Genomic DNA, 27,768 nt, shown 5'->3' on the forward strand with positions numbered 1-27,768 from the left:
GCGGATCCAGGTGGGAGGGGAGATAGGAGGAGCTGGGAGAAGAGGAGGAAGGGGAAACCTTAATGAGGTTATGTTATGAGAGAAAAAAAATATGAGATATGTATCTTTCTTCAGTTATGGTTGATTTATGAGGGAGTAAAATGACCATATCCACATAAGGATGTAGCTTAGTTGGTACTGCGCTTGCTTAGCATGCACAACAGCCTGGATTCAACCCCTTCACTTTGTAAGGCAAGCATGACAGCTAGGCCTGCGATCCAGCATGTGGGAGACAGTAGGGTTAGAAGTTAAAGGGATATCCTTGGCTACATGGCACGTTCGAGGCCAATCCTGAATACATGAGTCCCATCTCAAAACAAAGGAGGGGAAAGAGTAGCGCATAATACTGTTTTGGACTTACCAGTTTTCATCAAGATCTTATTTTACAGCCAGCAAAATTCTATCTTACATTCAGTTAGAAACTATGTACCTGACCTGTGTGTCTATGAGATAAAAATCACCCAGTCAAAGTGTGTTTCTGCGATCTTGGTTTTCGGTCCTTTATTTTGACTATTTCAGGCAAACAGCTAACTTCCTTTCTTTTTCTTCTGAGAAAGGGTCTGGGCATACAGTCCAGTCTAGCTTCCAACTTAGTTTCCCTGCCTGATTCCTGACCGCTAGGATTAGCCACGTGCTACCAATCCCAACTCCAAAAGCTCCTTTCTTACTCTCCCCCATCTTCAATGTTTCCATTATTTTTCTCATTTCAACCATTTTATAGCTGGTGATAATACTCACAGACATTCATAACTCAAGAAAATTAAAATCAAATAAGAAACAAGGAAAATGGAGTAGCTTTGCTTTTACTGACTTCACATGAAACATACAATTATGATGAGACATTCCCTTACATTTTATTTAATGAAAAATCTAGAGCTTTATGTTGAGGCCCATATCAAATTTTTTCCAAGGGAAAATAATTTATTTTAATTACTTATTTTTCTAGCTAGAGTAAAGTCTTTTTAAGGACAAACATTAGAAACTTTAAATAATTTTGTATTAATCTATAATTTCTACTCATATTTATTAAATCTTAAAATACAAAAACTCACATGACATTACAAATACATTATGAAAATCTAGGCAAAATGACATTTTTAAAAGAAAAAATTATAAGCAATCAAGTTTACATTTTCAATGTGGAGTAATATAAACAAACATACTTAATTCAGTCAGGGGTTTAAAGGCTGCATGACCACAGTTATGAAAATATTTTTACCTTGGCCATTGAAATGCTGGAGAATTTGAAATATCTGATGACATTATTTGTGTGTGTGCATAGTAGAGCATGAATGTAAATCAGAGAACAGCTTGCTGGAGGTGATCGTATCCTTCCACCATGCAGCCCTGGAGATGAAATTCTAGACACAGGACTTGGCAGCAAGTGCCCTTACCAGCTGGGTCACCTCACCACCATTATACAGAATTTTCTGGTAGTAAAATTAATCCTTTATGGGATGTAATTATGAAGACTTTGGTAGGTACATATTACTATCTGGAGAAATTTCCTATGCTTACCAGGCCACTTAATAAACATTTCTTTTATTACATTAAACTCATGATATAAATCTTAATTATTCTTTACTAATTTAGGTCAGCATTTATTTTTAAATAAAGGACATGCAAATTATCTGAACCTCACTATACATTTAGTATAAATGTTCTATTTTTTTCCCTTAAGAAAAAGTACCCCTATTGTTAGTGTTAGTCAAAAATAATTTTATTGGCTTAAAATAGTAGACATAGCCGAGTTTACTATTTTTAATAGTAACTGATTTGGCTAAGGGCTTACTGTTTAAAAGGTTTGTTTTGTTTTGTTTTTTTAGCCACTCTATTCACAATGTTTTTTTTTTTTTTAAAGAAAATGGAGTTTCATATAAAATCAAGGTGCTACATTTAATTTAAAAGACTGCTATTAATATTAGAAACTAAAATACAGAACTAGGCATCTCCCTGTTTATTACCAAGTTGAAAGTTCAAGCCAACTTTAGTTTAATGGGAAAGAAGTAGGAATATTGCTTTGTGGAATCCTGGCTGAAAATTCCAAAGAAAATATAAGTTCAGAGAGTAGAAGAAAAACTCCTGGTACTTTGAAAGAGATCATCTTAGTTACGGTTTCTGTTGCTCTACTGATTAAAAGATGATGAATGAGCAAAGGCAACCTGGGGAGGGCAACAGTTCCACCATCAGTTCAGCATCAAAGGAAGTCAGTGTAGAAACTGGAGGCCGGAACCCGGAGGCCAGAACTGAAGCAGAGGCCATGAGGAGTGCTGCTCACGGGATTGCTCCCATGGCCTGCTCAGCAGGCTTTCTTCTAGCAGCACCCAGAACTACTAGTCCAGTACTGTGTGCACTGCCCACAGAGAGTTGGGCCCTCTTATTCTGATCAACAATCTAGAAAATGGACCACACGCTTGCCCACAGGCTAATCCAGTGGGGCATTTTCTCAACTGAAGTTCGAAAACGACTCCATCTTGTGTCAAGTTGACACGAAACCAATCAGCACAGAGATAAACCAATCAACACACACACATATATATGCTCAAGTTCCCTGTCTGCAGCCAGGTGATACTTTGCCCCACCTCAGGCCTTTGACAGCAGAGTCATCACCAGATGAAGCACCTTGACTTGTGACCCCTAAGCTATGAGCCAAAATAAATGCCTCTGCTATAAAGCAGCCTGTCTCAGGTATCCCATTGTGGTCATTAAAAAAAATAATGGCCGGGCGGTGGTGGCGCACGCCTTTAATCCCAGCACTTGGGAGGCAGAGCCAGGTGGATCTCTGTAAGTTCGAGGCCAGCCTGGGCTACCAAGTTAGCTCCAGGAAAGGCGCAAAGCTATGCAGAGAAACCCTGTCTCGAAAAAACAAAATAATAATAATAATAATAATAATAATAATAACTAAAGCATTGTGTTTGCTCAAATTTTCATATTTTGAAACTTAATCTGTTACATAATAGTACTGCTTTTGGAGAAGCTATTAAATCACAAAGATCAAGGAGATGTAGTGGCTCATAACTGCAATCTCAGTACACAGGAGGCTGAGGCAAGAAGGCACCTCTTACATTAGAGGCCAGCATGAGTTACACAGTGGGTCCTAGGCCAGTCTAGGATACAATGTAACACCCTGTCTCCAACTCAGAAGAAAAGAAAACTTGAGAAAAGGACAAATAAAACCACAAAGCTTAGGTCTCTTGAGGGGATTGATGCCATCTTCAGGGAGCTGCATACTCTCTTACTCTCTGCCCCTTGTCTGCCATCACGTGAGTGCCAAGGTACTAACAAGAATATATGGTAGTTCAGTAATCTTCATACCTGCTGGTACCTTGGTCCTGGGTTGACTTGACTCTGCCTCCATAACAAAGCTACCACAACAGCTGGGAGGAGAGACATCTGCTCTACCTGGATGGAAATCATCAACAGGCAAGGGTTGGAGATCCCTCAGGGTTGGCTTCCTGAACTCCTCGGCACCAAACGCTTGAAGGCCAGGCTTTCATACTTCAGCATCTTATAACCCCAAGCTGTGAAAGCTAGAGATTTATGGCTCCAAGCTCTCAAAGCCATAAGCTTACTGCTCTAGCTGTTCAAGTCAGAGCAGGTTCGAGGCTTTCAAAGCACTCACCTTGCACAGGCAGTCGGCACTGCAACTTCCAAGTCTCAGGTGTTGGTACTCTGAGCAGTTCTCTAGAACTCTTCCAGAGACTAAGTCCTGACTCTATTAACAGTGTTGTGGAATATTATTTTAAGATGTGTTACATTTGTTTATGCTGTGGATATTTGTTTTAATGATGCAAAGATGTGTTACATTCTTTTATGTTCAGTTTGTTTAACTCTGTGAAGCTGTGTTACTTTGCCTGTCTAAAACACCTGATCAGTCTAATAAAGAACTGAATGGTCAATAGCAAGGCAAGAGAAAGGGTAGGCAGGGCTGGCAGGCAGAGAGAATAAATAGGAGGGAAAATCTGGGAAGAGAAGATCAAGGAGCAAGAGAGAGGAGAGGAAGACTCCAGGGACCAGCCACCCAGCTACACAGCAAGCCATGAAGAAAGTAGCAAAGAAAGGTATACAGAAATAGAGATAAAATTCCAGAGACAAAAGATAGACGGGATAATTTAAGAAAAGTTGCTAGAAACAAGCCAAGCTAAGTCTGGGTATTCATAACAAAGAGTATGTCTCTGTGTGTGATTTATGTGGGAGCTGGGTGGCAGGCTGCCCAAAGAGTCAAAAGAACAAAGAATTTAAAAAAACAAAAAACACCCTGGAGGAGGTGGGAATGGGGGGTGGGCTGGGGATAAGGGGAGGGGTTGGGAGGGGGGAGAATAGGGGAACCCATGGCTGATATGTAGAACTGAATGGTATTGTAAAATAAAATAAATAAAATTTTTTAAAAAAAGAAGAAAAAAAAACTACATAAAAGTTTTCCAGAGTTGGGGATTTAGCTCAGTGGTAGGGCAAGCACTGGGTTCGGTCCTCAGTGCCAGGGGAAAAGAGAAGTTTTCCCTATACAATATATTTTAATCACGTTTTTCCTCTCCCCCAACTCCTCCTAGGTCCTCCCCACCTCACTCTCCACCTAACTTCATGTTCTTTCTCACTTGCTAAAACCGAAAAGGAAAAAAATCAAAAATCAAACCAGTAAGACACAAGAAATGCCAAAGCCAAACAAAACCTACTGACCATCCACTGGAGTAAACGGATTTCCCTTTGCCGGTGAGTATCGGTTACAAATAGTTCCTTGGTTACGGGTGGGGTACCCTGTCAGCTTTCCCCTCTCAGTGCTGGAACCCCATCTGACTTGACCCTATGCAGGTCCTGTGCATGCTGCCACACTCTGTGAGTTTATATGTGCACTGGCCCTGTTGTATCTCAAAGATACTTTTCTTTGGAGTCATACCTCATCTATACCTCTTATAATCTTTCTGCCTCCTCTATGGAAAAGATCTTTGAGCCTTGAGAGGAATGTGATGAAGAAATCCCACTTAGGAATGAGTGCTCCAAAGTCTGTCATTCTCTGCTTATTGTCAAATTGTGGGCTTGTGTTAATTCCCATGTACTTCAAGAAGAAGCTTCTCTGACGAGGGTTGGGCCCTATAATGGTCTACAGATATAGCAGTAAGACATTTCATCACTACGTTCCTTTAGCAGAATAACAGTTGTAGGCTTTCCCCTAAGCCCATGACCTACCTAGTCTACGATTCTCAGCCACTTCAGCAGTGTCATTTCTGGGTTCCATCTCATGGAGTGAGCCTCAATTCCAACTAAAACGTGACTGGTTACTCCCTAACATGTGTGCCACTACTGCCCCAGAGTATCCTGAAGACAGGTTGGTGGTGGGAAGTCTTGACTCTTTGTATCCACGTACAGTTTCAGTTCTGTGGCCTCTTCCCATATTAGTACTTCAACAGCCCATCAGTCTATACTTCCAGCCCCTTTCAAGAACTCTTCAGTCAGCTCCTAGCTGCTGAGTGAGCAGGAGTTTCAGCCCCAGAAGTCATGCTCCTGTTGCTGGGTACCTGGGTCTGGAGTCACAGGATTCCATCAGCTTTTAGGGATACTAGCTTTAACAGCTCAGTCTGCTTGACTTACATTAAGGATTACAAGTAGGCAATAAAAGACCATTTGGTAGAAACCTTGTTATTGTGGCCTGTGCTGCAGCTGTCTGGAGCAGTTGTGACTGCACCAACGCCTCTTAAAGCACAAGTCACAGCTTCAGTTATAGCCACTGGGCATCGATCTTGACAGCTACAGTAAAGTTTCCTAGGAGTAAGTACTCAAAGCATTCTATCTGTTAAAAAGGAGGCTGCTTGGTTGAGATGTTTTTCCTCCTCAATTCAAGGGATACAAGGGAAAGGTTGAGCAGCTACCCATCAAAGAATCAAAGTGGTAATCTCTAGCATCTTAGTTTATGAGATGGAATATATTCTTCAATATTCTTCAGTGTTTATAGTAAAGATAGATCATGATTGTCTTAGTTACTTTTCTATTGCTATGAAGACATAATGACCAAAGCAACTTACAGAAAGGTTTATTTAGAGCTTACAGATTCACAGGGTGAGTCTATGCCATCACGGTGGGGATCATGGCAGAAGACAGGCAGTCATGGTACTGGAGTAGTACCTGGGAGCTTGTATCTTATCCACAAGCAGCAGGCAGAGATAGAGACTGAACCTGGTGTGAGTTTCTGAAAGCTCAAAGCCCACCCCTTAGCGACAGACCTCTTCCAACAAGGCCACACTTCCTCATTCTTTCCAAACAGTTCCATCAACTAGGGAGCAAGCATCCAAATATATGAGCCTATGGGGGCCATTCTCATTCAAACCACCACAATGGCATTAATATTTTAAATGTATTATTTTATTTTATGTGTGCCTGAACATATATATGTGTACATGTCTACAGAGTCCAGAAAAGGGTATCAGATCCTCTGGACTTGGAAATTACAGGTGGTTGTTTAGTTGCCTGATATGGGTGCTGAAATCTAACCAGGTCTTCCCCAAGAACAGCAGTTCATTTAACCCTTGGCCATCTCTCCAGACCTGGAATTTAATTCTTAATATTACTTAACAGTGACCAACTCCTAAGCAAATGCCCTTATCAAGAATTAGATTCCTCTGATCTGAGTGAGAAAATGAATACCTGTTACTTATAAATTACCTAATCTATCATATTCTCTTAGAGCAGAACAAACTGACACATTGAGTTAGTGCTTATAGGAGTTTCTCCTTATGTGCAAAGTGTAAGTCCTAAGACCTCTAAGATGTCTGAAATTGTAGACAGTACCAAATTACACACACACACACACACACACACACACACACACACACACACACACACACGTTTGTGACTTCCCCGTAATATATCCAAAATACCACAACAGATAATCTGATACAGTATATACACTTACATAAAATAATGTATGTAATTAATATGTAATATATATTTTCCCCTAAATACATACATCTATGGTGAAGTTTAGCTTATAAATGAAAGGTTAGCAATAAAAATAACACAGTAATTAAACCAAAAGCTATGTAAATGTGCTCTTGTTCTTTCACAGTATCTTGCTGTTCTATACTCATTTTTTTCTTGTGATGACGTGAGATGATACACTGCCTACATGGCAAGATAAAGTGAGGCTTAACACTTTCTGGCATAATACACTGCCACCCATCCATTAGAACACAGTTTCTGTTCATGTTTCCACCCACAAATTTAATGTCATTTCTATTTTCTATCACATATTGTTCTCTAGCTTAGTTTGAGGTACAATAGCAGAATCAGTATGAGTTTTTCTTTCTCCACAATTTTATGGATGAAAAAGGTTTGTTCTTACCACAGACCTTTACAACAACAGCATACAATGTTTTCTTTCCTTGTTTAGTGAGAACCTTCCTTTTCACCTAAATGAGGTATTTCGTGGGCTTCCTTTAGCATAATCAGATAGCAAGCATCATCACTTCTGAATTGGGGGCTATTATTAAGTTACGTAAGGATCAACCTTACAGACAGACAAGCTGATCTAATACACAGTAATGAGAACCAAGACAGTCTGAAGGGACAAACAGGCAAGTAGCACACATATCACATGAATGACTCATGTGCCAGGAGGAACGGTGCGGAACTTCATAACGCTAAATAAATTGTATGCATTCTACAAGTTATGAATTCTTTACTTCTAGAACTGTCATATTTGTGTACCATAACCAAGAGTAACTGTATCTTCTAATAATGAAGACTCTTGCACGTCATTTATGATGTCAGTTTACTTCAACCATAGAATACTAAAGCTACATGTGGTCTTTATCAACAGCAACTCGGTGCTGAAACAATCAATATTAAAAATCAAATCAAATCTAAAAATACTAAGAATTTCACCATGGGTCATTATGACACCAGAGGTCAATTTTCACAAGTACCTGCTGGGACCTTTCACAACAGAGTCCAGCCTTCCTTTACCTGTAGGAAGGTTATCATTTTGAGTATTGTTTCCTTTCACTGTTGTATCTTTAGGACTCTAACCACATGTATCTTTACAGACACAATACAGCTCTAGCTTTGATATTAATCATCTCTTCTGGATTCATTCTTCTCACCCTGTACTGTATTTTCAACCCTTTCTTTCCCATATTTTCAGTCCCCTTTAATTTGTGAATTTCCAAAGTGCCTGTCATGTCCTTTCCTGTCTTCTGGCTAATCTGAACTTTCCATCTTCCTGTTGTTCTCAAGTTTCTAACTTGGTTTCTCCTTTTCACATTCCAAACGCTTACTTAAGGATACTAGTACGAGTTACAGTGGGTTGTTTTTGACAATTGCTTCATAAAACTTCTTCATTGGGAAAAAGAATGTTTCCAGTAGCTAAAACATTTGGTTTATTTTTTTTCTGCTTTCTTCCTTATATACTTCACCTGAAATCTCTATTCAATGATTAATTTAATACAACTTTATATAGTAAGGGTAAAGACTTGAGATGAATAGCTAGATTTTAACTTCAAAAGCTCTCATGTCTAACCAAAACCCAAAGCAGTATTCAGTGTACGTGGCAGTTAATCTTCATTGACAACTTGACTGAATTTGCAATGATCAAGGAGGCTGGGGACACCCCTCGGTGTCGGAGAGGGTGTTGTTTCCAGGGACAGTCAGCGGTGTGAGAAGACACAGTCGAGTGCGGGCAGCCTTCCCCCTGACTAAACAGGAGTCGGATGGAAGAGCTGTGGAACGCTGGCCACACACCCCTTCCCTGCTTCTCCTGATGGAAGCTGCTTCACCTCCCTGGACTCCTCCTCATCACGACAGACTGAACCTTCGGAAATCCGAGTCAAAAATCATTTTTCCTCTCCTGTTTCTGCTTAGGTAGTATGGTCATGGTAACACAAAATTAATTAATGCAGCACGTCTTCTAATTTTGTGCTATTCTTATTTCTACAGACACTTAACTTCTCGTTTTTTCACAGGTATCCAAGAGGAGGAACTCCTTCATTCCCCAAAATAGTCCTCTTGATTGGCACATGGGAGCCTATGCACTTTTTTTCTTTTTGTGCTGGAGGGGTGTCACGGGGACTTGCTATGCTTCCTGGGCTAGTCTTGAGCTTCTGGGCTCCTGGGTCAAGCGATTCTTCCACCTCAAGCCTTTAACTGGAACCCCAAACAAGCGCCACTCTGCTTGCTTTCCTACGTACTTTCAAATAGCCAATGCTCCAATCTAGCCTTAGTCAAAGTGTAAAATTTCCCTACCAAGTTAGGACTTGTCCTTTCTAAAGAAGAATGTAACTGTGCTTTCGCCCTTGGGCATCTGCTTCCTGTCCTTTTCTCCTCTTGTGCAGTTTGTGCGGTCTTGGCAGAAATCTCGCTAGCGGAGTGTCTGAGGAACTACATTTAGAGGTTTACTTCTTTTCCTAATAATCTGAAATCGATCTCCTAGTTGTGATGAAGGCACAGACAGGCCTAGCTGGTTGACCTTATTTCCTAACTGAGCTAGCTATATGGAGTTTTAATGATTATTACTCTGTTGAAGTCTAATTCATCAGGAATACCAATGTCGTCTCACTTGACTGTTAGTTTAGTTGAGATGTTCATGCATCATCTTTCTTTTTTTCTTTTCTTTTTTGCCTGCATTATGTATGTGTACCATGTGCATGCCTGATGCCCACGGAGGTCAGAAGAAGGTATTGGATACCCTGGAACTCATTTTGAGCAGCTGTGACACCCATGTGGATGCTGGAAACTGAATCTGGGTCCTCGGCAGGAGCAACAAGTGCTCTTGCTTGTGGGGTCGTCTCTCCAACCCTCTTCTACATATTCTTAAATGTTCTGTTTCTTTGGTAAAAACTGTAGTATGTCATCAGTATCAGTTGTAAACATTCATGAGCCAAAGAAACAACAACTAAGAAATGCAATATAAATAAAAGTAAACCACTGAATTTAGCTTGCACAGCGTTTCCCCCTGCATTTATTAATGGGATGCAAAAATAAAATCTATTCTGGATAATGCTATGAAAAAGTAAAACAATACTTTTTGTTTTCATTTCTCCAAACAGCAACAAATCTATGTTCATTAAGAGTAAATTTAGTGGGGTTTTTGATAAACATCTGGTGTTTCAGTCCCTTACACAGAAGCTAGTTTTGCTACTACTAAAGGTGTACATATCATAGACTAAAACCAAATGAAGACACAAAAGACTTCTGTTTAGAGAAGTTACATGAACAACTCACACAAATTAATAGTGTGCTTAGAAATATAGCCTGGGTGGAAGCCAAAAAAAACCAAAAACAAACAAACAAACAACAACAATAACACAATAGGATGAGCTAAAGAAAAGGGCTAAGAAATAAACTAAGAACTTACCAAGTCAATAAGATTAGCAAGAGGAAACAAACACTGTTTACTCACAAAGACAAATCTGAGTTGTCTAGCAAAGTCATATATTAAACAAACAACTTTGTGATTTTTATTATGAGCTATTTATCATCAGGCAAGTGGCTGGGAAGTTACACACACACACACACACACACACACACACACACACACACACACACACACACACAGAAGCAGATGAAGAAGACCTAACTCTTCAGCAATAAGAGTTTAAGGTGATGACCACACTGGGGTTGTTTCACAGATGACTCCCCACCCCAACCCCCAGCTGAGAAGTACAGTTCTCACGCTTTAAAATGGAATAAAATTAACAAGATTTTTTAAAATATGAACAAAATACTAATTTTTCCCCCCTTCGGCCTTGAAACTAGTAGCTCCTTTGCAAGGTGATTGAAACTCCAAAATGTTTAGGCAACCCCAGGTAGCTCATTGTTTTAAATTCTCAAATGAAAATGAAATAATCATACTAGAATCTGACAAGCATTTACTAAAAGTCATGTAGCTATAAGCAGAATCAAATGAAACCAGAACAAGCAGGCTGATTTCTTGGCTGGTGGCCTTCATATATTTACTAAAAATATTTAAAAAGTGAGATCAAAGTGTTTATATGAGTGAATGTTATTAATTTAGATCAGAGATTTTTACAGAATACTTGCTTAAGCAAGGGGCAGAAATTTTTAAGTGGCACAAGTTGGGGAGGGTAAGGACATGTGACGTGACGGATGTAGTCACAACTCACAGTGCTCTGGTCACCTGCATAAGACCAAGCCAGCCACCATTCTAGAATGGAGGAGGAAAGGCTCACAAGCTCCAACCCCTAGTGGAGAAGCCATTGGCAATTCACGGTTACTAGGGGGAGGAGAGTCAGTTTTCTTTATGGGTGTATTTCCTGGTAGGTAGATCACATTCCAGTGGATGGCCCACTCCCATATGTATACAGATACTACAAATTAGATCCAATCATTAACTAAAAAACAAACAAACAAACATGAAATTGGAGAAGTAGTTAGAGGGACGGGCAGGAGTGAAAATGATCAAAGTATACTGTATGGATGTACAAAATTCTCAAAGAATTAGTAAAAGGGAGCCTGGCATGGTGGTGTACGCCTTTAATCCTGGCACTTGGGAGGCAGAGGCAGACAGATCTCTGTGAGTTCCAGGCCAGCTACTACTACCTAGTGTGACCCTGGCTCAACACACAAGAAGCAAAAGGAAAGCAAAACTAACAGCAAAGGTGTCTGAAAAGGTCATAAGGAGTCATACTATCATTTACTTACCTAAATTTCATATAGTACATATACATCTATGTGTATACATATAATTTTAAATGAAAATTTCCACCTGGCCTGGCAATACTTAGTCCTTGCTCCAAAAGCTACAGACTATTGAACAAAACCCACAATACCAGGAATGAGAAACTCCCTTATGAGTTGTTTGTCAGGGTGTCCAAGAGACTCCCCGAAACATAGAAAGAATGTGTTGTCTTTGTTGCTTCCTAGAGGTTGAAGTTAACTCCCTACTGCTGAAGACACCATGCTCTTTGGACACAGAACCCAGAGGATCTGAGCCTTACCAAATCTGAAAGCCTCTTCCCTAAGGACTAGCTTTCACATTACCAGAAGGTGCAGGCATGCTTCCAAGGGAAGGAAGCTACCAACAGTCCTACCCCGCTATGATGCCAATGAACTACAACAATGGCCACCATGGCATGATGACTCGAAGGATGCAATGGTGACATTCATGTCTTGACAGTGACCAACAGCTCTCTAACTGGACTTCAGGATGTCTCAACAATTGGGAAATCACACCCTGTCCTGGAAACCTAACCAACTCCTTGGGGCTGAGGATGTCATGAATCTGGAAGACCCTATAATCACCACTTTTCTAAACCAATGTAACTCCTAGTTACATTCTAAACATTTATCCTATGCCCACAGGTAAATGTGGTCCTCAGCCCTCAAAAGAGAAACTTCTCTTTGCAATAGATGGACACCATTATGGAAAACCACAACCAATTAAAATTGCAAAGAGTAGAGTTCAAGGCCAGCCTCGCCTACAGAGTGAGTTCCAGGAAAGGTGCAAAGCTACACAGGGAAACCCTGTCTAGAAAAAACAAACAAACAAACAAACCAATAAATAAATAAATATGCAAAGAGTAAGTGATCATGAGATCCCTAACCCCAGCTGCCTGATCTACAACCCAACTCCTGCACCTGAGGCTCAGGTAAGGAACACAGTGGAAGAGGAGGCAGAAAGACTCTAAGAGCCAAAGAAGCAGGAGTTTGCCATGAGACTGTGTCCTAGAAATGTCAGAGAAACTGCACCCATGATATCCCAGCAACACGGCTGCCTAAATAAGACCTGAACAAGGACAACACCAACAGACATGCTGCCATGGAAAAGGGAAATCTTACAGGGCCCTACACACAGGCAAAGAACTACAGGCAACCAAGGAATTCTGAGAGCAAGAGAAATAGTCCTCTCCAGGGTAGGGCCTCCAGATTGATAAACCAACACCAAGTGATCAGCCCTACGATCATGCACAGACAAGCAATACTATGCAGACTGAGCAGGCTTTATCTATATATTTAGGAATGAACTTGAGAGTAAGAGGGGGATGGGAAGAGCTGGAGGGAGGAAAGGGAAAGAGGGTAAATGATGCAATTATATTTTAATTTCAAAAATTAAAAAATCTAAAAGTATTTTACAGTTCTAACTTCAGATTGTAATCAATCATAATACACAGTTCAAATATGCCAAATCACAGGTGTAGATACTTCAAAATTATATTTTCTTCAGTAATATGCTTTTCAATGACTTTTTAAGTCAAATACTGAACAACTGCATGAACTTCTTCCTGTGTCAAATTCTTTTAGTAGTCTTAGAAATGAGAACATTTATAAACTTTATGAGACTGCTAAGGAAACACTTTTTCATTATCTTTAGTTCATATTCTGTTCGTTCTGTTAAACACCTTATGGGTATATGACCTTAAGATTCTGTTTTACACAATTCTAAGACCATTTTCAATACATAAGTTCAACAAGCCTACATGCCGGTTTTGAATTTAATCCCACACTCATACCAGGCAACATTTCTTGAACCTGTCATTTAAAGGGCTCGAACCTTTGCTTCCCTTCATCACTTTCCTCCCTCAACTCTGGCCTTTCCACACGTTACTAAGGAAACCATCTTTATGTCTTCTGGTTTCTAAAGCTAATGGTTTCCTTTAAAAAGTCTTTTTTTCCCCCTCAAATAAACATAGAGTAAAAAAATGAGCTGACAGTGGAAAACAGAGGAAGGTTATAACAACACAACTCTTTAAAAAAACTCCGCAGACCCTCGGTCCACTTAAGAGAAGTGTGGTGTTGTGCAAAACCACCGACAGAAGCACTTGGAAAATCAGGCCACCAGGTTCCTTCTGGTTTCTAGACCAAAGCTATTCAAAAAACTTCCTATGGTTGTGGGAATGTTCTACATCTGTGATCTGCATAAGTCATCGCTTGGCAGGCTACTGAAAAACAAAGTTCATCTGAAGTTTTAGTGGATTTCACGAAGCCTGACCAGCCAAGCTCCTACTGTGATGGGCAGTACAGGATTAGACATTTCTTTTTTCTTTACCATCTTGAACACTATGCAAATGTTCTCATTGAACTTCTTGTCTCAACTTATCTGTCATCTCTGCATTAAATGGCTAGACAGAGTTACAATCTCAAAAGGAAAGGTTACCAAGACTCAAATTTAAAGGCTATGTTACAGTATGAATCTGAAATGCCACGAGCATCAGCCTCATGTATGTATTGAAGTCTGGTCACCAGCTGGCAATGCTATTCAGGGAGATGGTGGAAACTTCTAGAGTTAGCACTAACTAAAGGAGGTTGATGAGGAAGGGGTTTCCTTTAAAGGTCCCAATGCCTTCCTTTCTCTACTTCCTGGTTGCTGGTAGCTGAACAACTCTATCCTACCATGACCTGCCATGATGGACTGAAATCATGAGCCAAAAGAAATCTTTCTTCAAGTTGTTCTTGTCACAGTGATAAGAAAAGCAAATCCAGGTTAGATTCAAAATGTGCCCTTTTACATGAAGAAAACTGTAATCAATTATTTTGTGTTTTCTAGGCAGTTTAAGAAAAACTAAAAAAATACACTCACCTCTGAGTACTTGAAATTAAAAACATATCAATATACTCTCTCCTAAATTCTTGGACAGGGCTACATAATTAGTCCATGAGGAGAATAGCATCATCAAATACAAATATGGTACAACCAAGTAGGATTATAGAAACAAATGAAGATCATTTTATACATATCCACTCACTATGTTAACACAAAAATTAGTGAATAGAAACATGTTCTACCAAATGCAATAATACATTGTGATAGTCAATGAAGAATTATGTGATTTCTCTCTTAGGAATTATTTATCAGACACTGAATGCCAAACTTGGTCCTAGATTTTCAGAAATTTGTGTGACTGCTGATAGCTCTTTCCAATTTATTCTATGTACAAATATATGATCTTAAAATAAAATTCTTTTAAAAGCAAAGAGAAGCATGAAGGAAAACAATGCTAGGTATTTTAAACCCCCTTTGGTTTCTGCTGTCTCTTCCTTACACATAACTGTTTAGTCTTTTGTTTTTTGTTTTGCTATAAAAGCACAAATGTAGGTGTAGGGAAAAAGCCATAATGGCTCCTCTCTGGAGCTGGTATAATGTCATCACCCCCAATCAATTTCTCTTTTCTCTGACTATCAGTTGGGTTTTGAGTAGTTTTTGGTGAAGGGTGGGTAGGCGGACAGAACATTGAAAACAATTTCAGCATTCAAGAATAAGATTCAAAAGAATTCAAAATATGTGAATACGAGTTATGTGACTAACTATATACCAATTTCTAGACAATGCTGATTTGATCCTTTTTCCGTCTGGAATTTGAATAAACAATGAAACTTACTATTTTGAGCCAAGGCTTGAAGCAGACAATCCAAGCATCCTTCTAAACAGTCCTCTGTCCTGTCAACAGCTGTTATCTTCAGTTTCTTTAAGGTGTCACTGAGATTATCTGTTTACAGAAAGAAAAAAAACCCAGAAACTTCAATATCCTAACCATCACACGGTGAAAGGAAAACCAACAGCTACTAGTATACAAAAGTTCCCACTACACCAGTGACTCTTGGCCTTCCTAACGCTGGGATCCTTTAATACAGTTCCTCATGCTGTGGTGACCCCCAACCATACAATTATTTTATTGCTACTTCATAACTATAATTTTTCTACTGTTATAAATCATAATGCAAATATCTGATATGTCGACGCCTATGAAAGGGTTGCTCAACACCTCCCAAGGTTGTTAACCACAGATGAAAACCATTGCACAAGATAGAATCAGCCTCCATGTATATTCCAAATGGCCCTGAACTCTGCATGTAATAATCTACTGTAAATTTTAAAAATAACTGTCCATTTAACTCAATTATGAGCTAGTAACTCCATATGTAGTTAAAACATCATGAATATCACAGATTATCAATGACTGTTTTCTAATTGCTAATGCCTTATAGAAGAAACCAGATACACTTGAGAAAAATTAGTAATGAAAGCATAGTTTTTTAAATTATATTTAGTTTCATAGTTTGCTTCTATTCTCTTATTTTACATTTATTTATTAACTCTGTGTGTGTGTGCGTGTGCATGTGCGTGTGTGTACACAAGTATGTTCATGGCAGGCATCTTTCTCCTTCTACCCTATGGGTCTCCCAGGGACTGAACTCAAGATGTCAGGCTGGGTGACAAGCACCATTTTACTACTGAACCAGCTCACCAGCTCTGTACCTTTGTAAAGACAGAAAATAAAAATGAAGGTTTAGCAAACTAACAGGAACTCATGAAAGCTGGGTCAATGGCTGTGGAGCCCTCATGGGACTAGACTAGGCCGTCTACATGGCGAGACAGTTGTATAGCCTGATCTTCTTGAGGGGACCCCTGGTGTTAGGATCAGAATTCATCCCTGGTGCATGAGCAGGCTTTTTGGAACCGACTCACTACCTATGATGGGATACCCCGTGAAGCCTTGAGGCAGGGGGAAGAGCTTGAACTTGCCTCTACTGGATGTGCCTCCCCATGCCTTGCCTTCTTGTGGGGGGGGGAGTGGGGGGGTTGGGAGGGGAAGCTGGGGGGGCGGGAGGAGGGAAAAGGGGGATCTTTGATTGGTGTGTAAAATGAATGAAAAAAATTGCTTAATAAAAAATGAAGGTTTAGAAAAGTTGCAATGATTTCAACTAATATTAAATGTGATACAAAGCCTATTTTTATACTACCATTGAAAAGCACTTCACAGAGTATCGCTTTAAAAAGCAACACATTCTGGGTTATGATGTTCATGCTCTGTTCCTGAATTCTAAGTTGACTGTCCTAGACCACGGAATCTCAGAATTTTAAATTTTATTGGGATTTACCAGAGAACTTTTGTTTGCATTATTTCTATTTAAAATACAAAAGTAAAAACTAAGACTTTTAAAGTTTTATTTTGTAAGTCATCTAAACGTGTTTTAAATGAAAAGTAGTAGTATAAAAAACAAAACAACAAAAGTGGCTTGTCATTATGGGCTCAATGTGTGGCTCAGCAGAAGAGGGCAGAGTCATCTTTTCTCCTACAGTCAGTCTTTTATAATGTGTTGTTTTGATTGAATAGATGTGGAAGACAACCATGTCTACTACAGACAGCTGGAAAGGTCGTATTTTATGCCCCTCTCAGGTAACTGTGGATATACTGTGACAGTATAGCAAAGTTGTATTTCTTCAACAGTTAGCTGCCATGTGAAACCAGAACCAACACTTGATCAATTCCAACTATTACATTAAAGTCTGCTGGTCTCTTGCACATTAAATCTTTTGTGTACACAGGCTGTTTATATTTCTGCATTAGTCACTTAAAAAAACATTAGTCACTGAATTATGTTTATCTCCAAATGCTGACATACCTCAATAAGCTTTTTACTAAATTGATTATATCATCACCAATCTTATTTTTAAAGCAGCATATTAAATATTGGAAGCTATCAATGTAACAAATGTGATTTAAGTTTCCCAAATTTTTAATTTTATTTTGAAAATCTAGTTTTATCACCAACAATAAATCTAGCTAGTTTTTTTTCTCCTTTAATCGACAAACTATCAGTGAGAAAGTAAACACATTAAAGACACAGTCCGTTCTTTCTAATTTAAGGAGACAGGTTCTCCACAGAATGACAAGTTCTCCCAACAATCTGCAGCTGCACAAGTCTTCACAGCCAACAAATGTGTCTTACACACACTTCCAGTTTCCTATTGTAGAACTTTTAAAATGTAGCCTTAATGGTTGTTTTGCAAAGTATTTTTCCTGGGGTAGGAGAAATGGCACAGCAGTTAAGACTACTGGCTGCTTTTTCAGAGGACCCAGGCTTGGTTCCTAGCACCCACACGGCTCTTCACAACTGTCTGTAACTCCAGACCCAAGGGATCTAAATCTCTCTTCCGGCCTCCAAAGGCTCCAAAAATGCATGCAGGGCACAAACATACAGGTAGACAAAACATCAATACACATAAAATAATAAAAGTCTATCGTGAACATTCTTAAAGCTTTTTTAAGGCTTATAAAACAGGTTAGTATAGACTTAATACTAATACAATCTGATGGATGTACACTAAAACATCGGCAGTATTTTTTAACTCATAAATACTACACAACTGTACCATTTTCAGTGAAGAAAATCAACACAGTAAAAACTGAAAATAGTAGGACCAATAATAAGATCTTACTTCCAAATAAGACTGACTCTCTCTCTCTCTCTCTCTCTCTCTCTCTCTCTGTGTGTGTGTGTGTGTGTGTGTGTGTATGTGTGTGCTCACACACACTAGTGATCCAACCCAGGGCCTATACAAGTCTTCCATCACTCAGCTAAATCTCCATCCCAACAGCATATATTTTAATCAAGTTTTGTACATGGCAAGTTTATGGTAATTCTAGAAATACGGTATCCCCACTTTAAAGAGTGGAATGATGTACTCTTTGGGAAAGATTAAATTTAAAAACTTGTATCAAGAAGTTTAAAAACAAAGAGCACGCTCTGGTTCAGTGGTTTTCAACCTCGTGAAGTTTTAACACTTTAATAGTTCTTCATGTTGTTAACTCCCAACCATAAAATTATTTCATTGCTACTTCCATAACAGTAATTTTGCTACCGTCACAGATGGTAATATAAATATCTGCTATGTAGGATATCTTTTATGCGACCCGCAAAGGGGCTGTGACCCACAGGCCAAGAACTGCTGCTCTTCTTAACGCCCAAATTTTCTTTCAACCTGTATGTCATACTGTTCCCCTAATACTTAGCAAGTACTCAGCTAAAGACTGTCCTATTAGATTGTACTGGAGAATCATTTAAAAATAAGTCTCTAAATATAACATTTCTAAACTGAGTAAAAACAGGGCTTTTTTTTCTTTTGTTTGGAGTCTCACTATGTAGCCCTAGCTAGCCTTGACCATGCTCTAAAGACCAGGCTGCATTGAGATCAAAGATGCCCTTGCCTCAGTCTCCCAAGTGCTAAGATTAAAGATATGCACCATTGTGCTTACCCAGTAAAAAGTTTTAAAGAAACAGTTCAAAATTACAAAACAAAGCAATGCAGTACACTGTAAGAGTAACTCAATAAGCACTAATTTGCTGAATTAACTGATCATGACTACAAATATTATTAATATCCATGCCTCCAATCCAATCTCCTATATATTTTGCAAACATAACAAATTAAGTAGTCCAAAACTAAATACACAGCCTTTTCTCTAAATGTATTCCCCCAATTTGCTTTGTAAAGGTCTCTCACCATCTAACTCCACACACACCTTTCACTGACACTGATGTCCTTCTGAGGGCTTCCCATCATCACATCTTCAGTACCACGCTTGACACCCCTCTGATCAAGTTGCTTTCCCATGTCATCATCACCTCAGGGGTCATCCCTGCCCATCCTACCAAAGCCTCCTCTTCCTTAATCCTCCAGGGTCATTCTTATGAACACCCCGGGTCTGACAGCTCATTTTCTATACTGTTGGTAGACACTCTCCAGTACACTGTATGGGCACCTTGATGGTTGTAGTCAACGCACTATACTTGTCGATTAGCATAAAGGAGGTGCATAGATAATGTTCCATTCGGAAGCTCAACACTCATTAAGTGGGTAAATAAAAGAATAAATTATTTAATTCCAGAAGCTATCTATTACTGACTTTTGTCTCGCATACTTACAAGTTATGGTGTGCCAATGAAAAAGGAAAGGCAAATGATGCCTGGAAATACTTGCTATGTACTCCATAGTCTCAGAAATACTAATATGGCATTTTACATTTTAAAATGAGAGCAACAAGGCCAATTTAAGAATCTGGGGTTTTGAGCTTTTTGTTTTAAGATTTATTTCATTTTTAATTATATGTGCATACATGCATGCATGCCTGGGCTGGGGTGCCCCTGGAGGCCAGAAAAGGGTGTCAGAGCTCTTGGAGCTGGAGTTACAGGTGGTGTGAGCCACTAGACATGGGTGCTGGTCACTGAACTCAGGTTCTCTCCAGCTTCTTATTTTGCTTTTTGGAGAGGGGTCTCACTATGTATCACAGGTTGGTATGGAACTCAATCCTCCTGCCTCAGCCACCCATATGCTGGTTAGAGATATGCATCACCACTTCCAGCCCAATTTATACATTTGAAGATACAAAGTATTTAACTAAACCCAACACAGAACAATCCATTTGCTTAAGAACTCTTAATTAAGGCCAGGTGTGGTGACGCACACCTCTAATCCCAGCACTTGGGAGATTTAGGCAGTTGGAGCTCTGTGAGTTCTAGGCCAGCATGGTCTACAGAGAGACTCCATCTCAAAAAAAAAAAAAAAATCTTAATTGGTTCAAAATAAAAAAAAAATAGTCTTTCTATAGATATAATTATTGCCCTATAGTAATGTGAAAACATTTTAGGGAAAGTTCATTAAATTCTTCATCCAGAGCAATTCTCAACCTGTGGGTTGTGGCCCCCATGGGATTTGCATAGCAGATGTAAATCAGACATTTACATTATGATTAGCACAGTGGCAAAATTACAGTTATGAAGTAGCGATGAAAATAATTTTATGGTTGGGGGTCACCACAACATGAGGAACTGTGTTAAAAGGTCATAGCATTAGGAAGACTGAGAACCACTGATCCAGAGGCAGCTAAAGCTATGCTAGATGCCAGCATTTTAAATAAATTAAGATCAATACTTAAAGAAATCTTACTGTGAATCTAATATCAAACAGTGCTAAAATGTTTCACATCATGATTTCAGTGGTGATTACATGAACACATTTATCAAAACTCACCTAACAGTCATTTAAAATCTGTACATCTGAGCACATGTGAATTATCTCTCAATTTTGAAGGCATATATTGGAAAATAAAATGATTAGGCTAACAACTTTTTTCCTACTGGCCTCAAGCTTCCTAATGGAACATTATCTATCACAGTGGCACCTCCGGCCCTCTCTGGCTCCCTTGGCAGCTACCTCCATCGGCTTCATTCCCGGGACGGGAATAACTGATGAGATTAACACGCAGAGAAGAGCCAGGGCAGGGCTGCGCGTCTGCAGGCCCAGCTAACTGGGAGGTGAAGACAAAAGGGTCCTGTGAGCCCAGGGTCCTGTGAGCCCAGGAGTTCAAGACATCAACCTCAGCAACACAGCGAAAGTCCAGTTCTAAAGCTGGTTAGCTAGCTAGAGGAGTGGATATGGACACTTCAACCTCTTTTGTGGTCTTGTCTGTTTGTTTTGTTTTTCAAGACAGGGTTTCTCTGTGTAACAGCTCTGGCTGTCCTGAACTCTGTAGACCAGGCTGACCTCGAACTCATAGAGATCCGCCTGCCTCTGCCCTCTGAAGTGCTAGGACTAAAAAGCATGTGCGCCACCACCACCTGGCTTATCCCTTTTGTGGTCTTACCCTTTTGTGTTAATCTTTTGGAAAAGGTAACAATTTTACTTCTCCAAAGCTTTGGTTGGCCACCTGCACCAGTGACAAATTTAGGAAATAGGAAATGCAGCAGTGCAGTTACCAGCAATTTCATGTGACAGTAGGAGTCAATAACTTCTATCAATTTTAAAATCTGTATGATTCCATGGTATATGTCTCCAGAGGTTCTAAATCTGAGTAGGAAACACAGGGCAGTATTTTTAGACTCTTTCATATACACTATGATAAGAAATCTCAGTGTGAATCCTTACCATACAAATTACTGTTCATGTAAATTCCATTTCTGTACTTTGTATTTACTGATAATTTAACACAATGAAATTGTGCAGTGAAAATCTCTCAACTTCCTACTGCTGATAAGTATTATACTAAGAAAGAAATGGATAATCCCCTTCAATAAAAAGAAGTAGTCTTTTAAATTTTTTGTATTTGGAGTGCAAGAGAATCAAACCAAAGGCCTTGTACATACTAGGTAAATGTTCAAACACTGAGTTATACTCCAGCCTGAAAAAGTATTTGTAGATGAATTTCTAAGCAGCCTTATTAAATAAAGAACATGGAGCCAAATGTAGGAGTGAAAATCTTAGAGATCAGGGAAATAGTGAGAGCCACCAACCACCTTACCTCATTAGTCTATAGCTTCCAAAACGTGAGCTACTTCCTGTCTAACCAGGGCCTTTACTGCCTTGCTTTTCTGTCCTCTCATTGGCTCTTAGCCCAGCTACCTCACTTCCTTTTCACTGCCTGTCTGTACAGACCTCCAGGTCTCCACGGTTTGTACTGGGATTAAAGGCGTGTCTCACCACACTTGGCTCTGTTCTCTAGTATGACCATGAATACACAGAGACCCTGTCTGCCAAGTGATCGGATTAAGGGCGTGTGCTACCATTGCCTGACTTTTGTGTTAATGGCTTGCTATTTCCTCTGATCTCCAGGCAAACTTTACTTATTAACATACAAATAAAATATCATCACATTTCAGCACAAATAAAATATCACAAGTATTAACAGCAAAATATTTCCTCCCAAATACCTCTTTCATCTAAGATAATGCATGACTTAGTTTGTTATAAAAAGAAAACACATACCTGATAATCAAAGTAGATAACCCTAAGCAAACGCTCACTGCATCAGAACGTCCACTCTACTGGCACAGACATTCATGGAGACCACAGACTGTGGGGCTGGGCAAGATTCTGAGCAGCTTCCTTTACAACACTGTCCTGTTTAAAACCATAGGATCTGACTACATAACCACTGGCTGGCTTGGATCTCCTACGTAGGCCAGGCTGGCCTCAAACTCCTGAGTCCTGAGATCGAAGGACTGGGTTTTCAAGCAGAGCCCTATAATGCTTCTATTTGTGATTTTACTTAAAATTTTATTTAAAAAAAAAAATTAAAAAGAATGCAGGCCCTGGATCAGACCCTTGGACTCTGAGCAAAGGTTTTGATTATCTTTTCATATATGACCTTTCAGTTTTAATGTAGGTCTCTTTTTTCATTATTTTGAGATTTTATTTACTTTTATTTTATGTATATGTGTGTCTGTGCACTGTGTGTATGCAGTGCTCATGGAGGCCAGAAGAGGTCATTGGATTCCCTGGGACTAGAGTTATAGAAGTCTGTGAGCCACCACGGAGGTGCCAGGAATCAAACTCAGATCCTCAAGAAGAGCAGCCAGTACTCTTAACTGCTAAGCCATTTCATTAGCCCCTTTACTTAGGTCTTTAATTCAGTGGTATTCATTTTTTGTATGCTCTATGATTGATGTTTATTCTTATTTTCCTATATGTTGATAGTTTTACTATTTTATCCTTTCCTTAATGAATTAAATAAGCACTTGTCTGTTACACACACAACTATTTCTAAGTGTCTTGTTTCTAACAATCTTGACACAACTATACTGACGGTCCCATCTTGCAGTATCTCCTAAGTCGCTGCTCATTTTTCAGCTTTCTGAGTCAGATTTTAAATCCATTATCATTACAAGCATCATTCCACAGTGAAGGCCTGAAGGACTGGATGAGCAAACAAACATGAATTAAAATCCCCTAGGGTCTATGATTAGAACACATGAACTCTATACTTTTATTTTAGGAACACTCATGCGTTAGTTATTAAGTCTGCCTTTCTACAGCATGAACTTACATGATTTTATCCAGATCTTATTTTGGGTCTCTCAGTGAAATAAATGGACTACTTTAATTCAGATCCTGTGACATAGTCTAGCCATATTGTCTCCTCCTCTGAAGAGGTGGATCAAATCGTGAGCCTCATGCATGCTAGGTGGGTGCTCTACAACAGAGTGACATCTCTAGTCCTTCTGACAAATTTTAAAACGATCATCAATGAAAATTATTCAGTGTTCTCATTTCTATGGGTAAACATGTCTGGAGTAAAAACAAGTTACTGTGCAAAAGGATCCCATAAAAAAAAAAAGATCAATATCCAGCCATCGTGCACATTCTATTATTTGTAAGTGGTTTGTCTTTAAGTTTCCTAAGTTATCTATGCATACAATTTTATCAGCAAATCATGGTTTTCCTTTTTATCTGATGTTTATAACAAGTGACAATCATTTCAATGATCTACTAAGTAAACTGTTAGGTTAAGTTTAATACAGAAAATTTTCCCTGTGCTCTGTCTTAGGGTTTCTATTGCTGTGATGAAACACCATGACCAAAAGCAAGTTGGGGAAGAAAGTGCTTTCACTTCCACAGCACTGTTCATCATCAAGGAAGTCAGGACAGGAACTCAAACAGGGCAGGAACCTGGAGGCAGGAGCTGATGCAAAGGCCATGGAGGAGGGCTGTTTATTGGGTTTCTCCCAAATGGTTTGCTCAGCCTGCTTTCTTATAGAACCCAGGAACACCTGCCCAGGGATGGCAGGGAAAAACCTTGAATATTAAAGAAGGTAATATGAGTGAACCAATTTCCTAAAATAAGTTCTTATGACACTGTCCTACAGAAGCAGCAATATATTAAATATGCTTCATAAGTACATATACATACACATGATGTGATAAAGATTCATCTTAACAAAAATTACTATGCAGAGTGTATATGTGCAGACAATTAGAGAGGACAATTTAGAAAGCATTTAAGAAGTAGGAATGTTAATAATGTTTGAAGAAAAAATTAATTAGCATTTCCATTTAATGAAAACTCTAAACTTCATAAATTATACACTCCTTAGTTTTGGTTTATGTATAGCTCTAGCATATACTATAACTATTCATATGCATGAATTGGTTCCCACTACGGGCTACAAGTGGCAATGTCAACACGTATCCACTCTAATGTTAATCTTGATTGTCAACTTGACAGGACTTAAAATCATCTGAACACAAAGATATGTCTAGAGTGCATTTCTAGTAATGCTGAACTGAGGAGAGAAGACTCAATATGAATGTGAGCAGCACGATCTCATGGGCTGGGGGCTAGGACCAGAGGAAATTGCGAAAAGGCAGTCAGACATAAGGCTGTGAGTTCCAGGCCAGCCAGTTATGTAGAGAGACCCTGTCTCAAAAAAAAAAAAAAAAAAAAAAAAGCAAAAAGGTGATGGTGGTGGTGGTGGTGGTGGTGTGTGTGTGTGTGTGTGTGTGTGTGTGTGTGTGTGCGCGCGTGCTGAGCATTCGCATTCATCCCACTCTGCTTTCGAACTGCAGGTGTGACTGATCAGCTGCCTCCAGTCCCTGACACCGTGACTTCCCTGCAGTGATGGGCTGTGCTCTCAGCTGCGGCAAAAAGGAGTCCTCTTTCCTCCCGATGCTCTGTCAGGTGTTGGATGGCAGTGAAGAGAAAGGGGACTAATGCATCCGTCATTTATCTCCGGGGTGGAGCTCTTTCTTCATCCTACAAACTAACTGTAACTGCACATCGCCTATCACGTACCCCTTCCACTGCAGATAAAGCTAAGACTTCACACAAAATGAGACCAGATGAATTTAGTCAGCTTCTAAAAAGTGACTGAATTCCACAACTTAAGTAACTTTGTAAGTTGACTGATTCAGACTGAATGCAAATTGATTCAGAAAATTATTTTTGTAGAAATTCATACAGTTCCAATTTTGTGGGTTTTTTCATTTCTTTAAGTTTTATATTTTTGTGTATATAAAACTCTATTAGTATATTTCTATTAGATGGAAAATTCGAACATTTTCATATTATCCTCCTGAGTGAAAATGTAATAGATCCTGACAACCTATCATTCATTTTTCCATTTCCTGTACTTACATCTTGTTACAAATTATGATATAAATTGCCTTGACTAAGAAATATTTTTATTATGACAAAAGTAATGATGTCATATGACTGTGGGGCTGCTTCTCTTGTTATTTCAGAAAGCTGGTTTTTGAGCAACCTTCTTTCTTATAAAAAACATTGTGAGCAGCCAGGCGGTTGTGACATACGCCTTTAATCTCAGCACTCGAGAAGTGGAGGCAGGCAGATCTCTGTGAGTTCGAGGCCAGCATGGTCTACAAAATGAGTTCTAGAATAGTCAGAGCTACACAGTGAAATCCTGTCTCAAAAACAAACAAACAAATAAAAACAAAAAACAAAAACCACCATTGTGAGCAATAACCACCTCCTAGCCCTGCCCCTTTTTTTCAGGCCGTGGCTGAGGGCTTTGAGTTCAATCTACCCTAAGTAAATGTTCCAACAATGAGCTACGACCCAGGCCTCATGCATTCTGAAAGGGAATGAAGATTATTTCAGTTAAGAGAGATACCACTGCCTTACTATAGTCGCGTTTAAGTAGAGAGCCAGAGAGTCAGCCGTTCTTCATGATTTCAATACTAAACTTTAATGCTTAAGAGCAGGGCACAGTTAAATTTTATTTCACATACACCAAAGAGTTCTATTTCCTGTTTTACACTGTCAATATGGTTTTAGCATACAACATGATAGAAATTACAAATCAATACATTATCTTTTGTATTTAGTCACAGAGCAAGTCACAGTAAGATCCAGGCTTAATTCTTTAAGAACTGAGCAAGAAAAATATTTGGGGTAATGTATTCTCTACAGGTTCCTAAATGGAAAGATTTACTATAATTCCTTACCAAATAGTGGTCAATAACCAAGATGTTATAAGACAATAAAGAAAAATCAATGCAGATAAATTAACAAAGCTTGATAGCATGTTAACATTTTAAAAAGAAAGCCAAGAAACATACTGGCACAATGCTGATGAAATGTAACCTGCCATTACCAAGCTGCTGTGGACTGCTGAAATGACTACAGAGGAAAAGCTCCAGAAGGAACCAAATGGGAGGAATAGACTTTCGAACCTCACTTCAACACACTGGTGAGCTAGCGTTCACAACAAAGAGCTGTGTAAACACAAAAATAAAATAACCACTTAAAACAGATCCACCCTGTTACAAGTTCCTTACACCTACGGTGCCTGCAAGACCACCGAAGACCTCATAATACCAGCACTGGTTCACAAAGATTCTTCCAGAATAATGTCTCAGCAGTTCATTATCCTGTGCTTCCCAGCTAAGGCTCCATTTTATTTTTTTCTTAACTCTCACATTCCACTTAGCTCCTCAAGTTAGTACACAGGTTTAGACTTAATACTGAGGCTGCAAGCATCAACTCCTTCAGCATCAACTCAAGCACCTGCTTATGATGCATTGTTGATTCCTGGCCCTTAAGGTTCAAGTTCTGCCCCAGATCCGAGGATATGTCTGACAGCAGAGGAAAACCACAGAACAGATTCAGACAAACTCTTAAGCTTATAATGGAAACAGAAGGCATGACTATTAAAACACTAATACATCACATATTTAAAACAAAAGAATGGAATCTGAACAAAAGATTACATCAGGCATCAACTAACTTATTTGCACTTCATATGCAAGTTCACCTTAAGGCCTGACCTGGAAACACCAAGCTAGAGAGAGGTAGGTCTGAGGAGGGGGCTCAAGCTATGAAGACAGGAGCACAGGAACCTGGGTGTGCTTCTGGAACTCCAGTGCTGGGCACATACAGGAGCAGATCCCTGGAGCTCTCTGGCTAGCCAGGTTAGCTGAATAGGTGAATCACAAATTCAATGAGACTCTCTCTCTCTCCCCCAAAAAGAAAGGAAGGAAGGAAGGAAGGGAGCAAGCAGAGGCTGGAGAGATTTTTTTCCCAGTGTCAAATGCCTGGAAGTTACGGCTTTTACCACATCCTCCCTTCTCCTGTAACTCGTGCAGTTCTGCACAGTAGAGTCCACACCAGCTCAGCTCCGCCTCTACACTCCTTGAAGTAGGTACGCTGGAGGCCTGCCTCAGTCATACACAGAAGCACTTCCCGTTCCTGCAGGATGCTTCTCCAG

The 27,768-nt window shown here is 39.4% G+C and overlaps 1 protein-coding gene across 5 annotated transcripts in view; it reads right to left on the reverse strand.

The window, feature by feature from the left end:
• The window catches only part of Rap1gds1 (Rap1 GTPase-GDP dissociation stimulator 1), a 138,394-nt gene that overhangs the window by 98,607 nt on the left and 12,019 nt on the right, over positions 1–27,768 (reverse strand). For all 5 annotated transcript variants that reach the window (XR_013052392.1, XM_076575059.1, XM_076575056.1 and 2 more), the window contains exon 2: positions 15,363–15,470. Coding sequence is in view for 4 of the 5 variants with exons in the window: in XM_076575059.1 (XP_076431174.1) it covers positions 15,363–15,470 (108 nt within the window). In the remaining variant the exon portion in view is untranslated. The remainder of the gene's footprint in view (positions 1–15,362; positions 15,471–27,768) is intronic.

The sequence above is a fragment of the Peromyscus maniculatus genome, chromosome 6 (assembly GCF_049852395.1).
Source record: "Peromyscus maniculatus bairdii isolate BWxNUB_F1_BW_parent chromosome 6, HU_Pman_BW_mat_3.1, whole genome shotgun sequence".
NCBI classification, from domain to species: domain Eukaryota; kingdom Metazoa; phylum Chordata; class Mammalia; order Rodentia; family Cricetidae; genus Peromyscus; species Peromyscus maniculatus.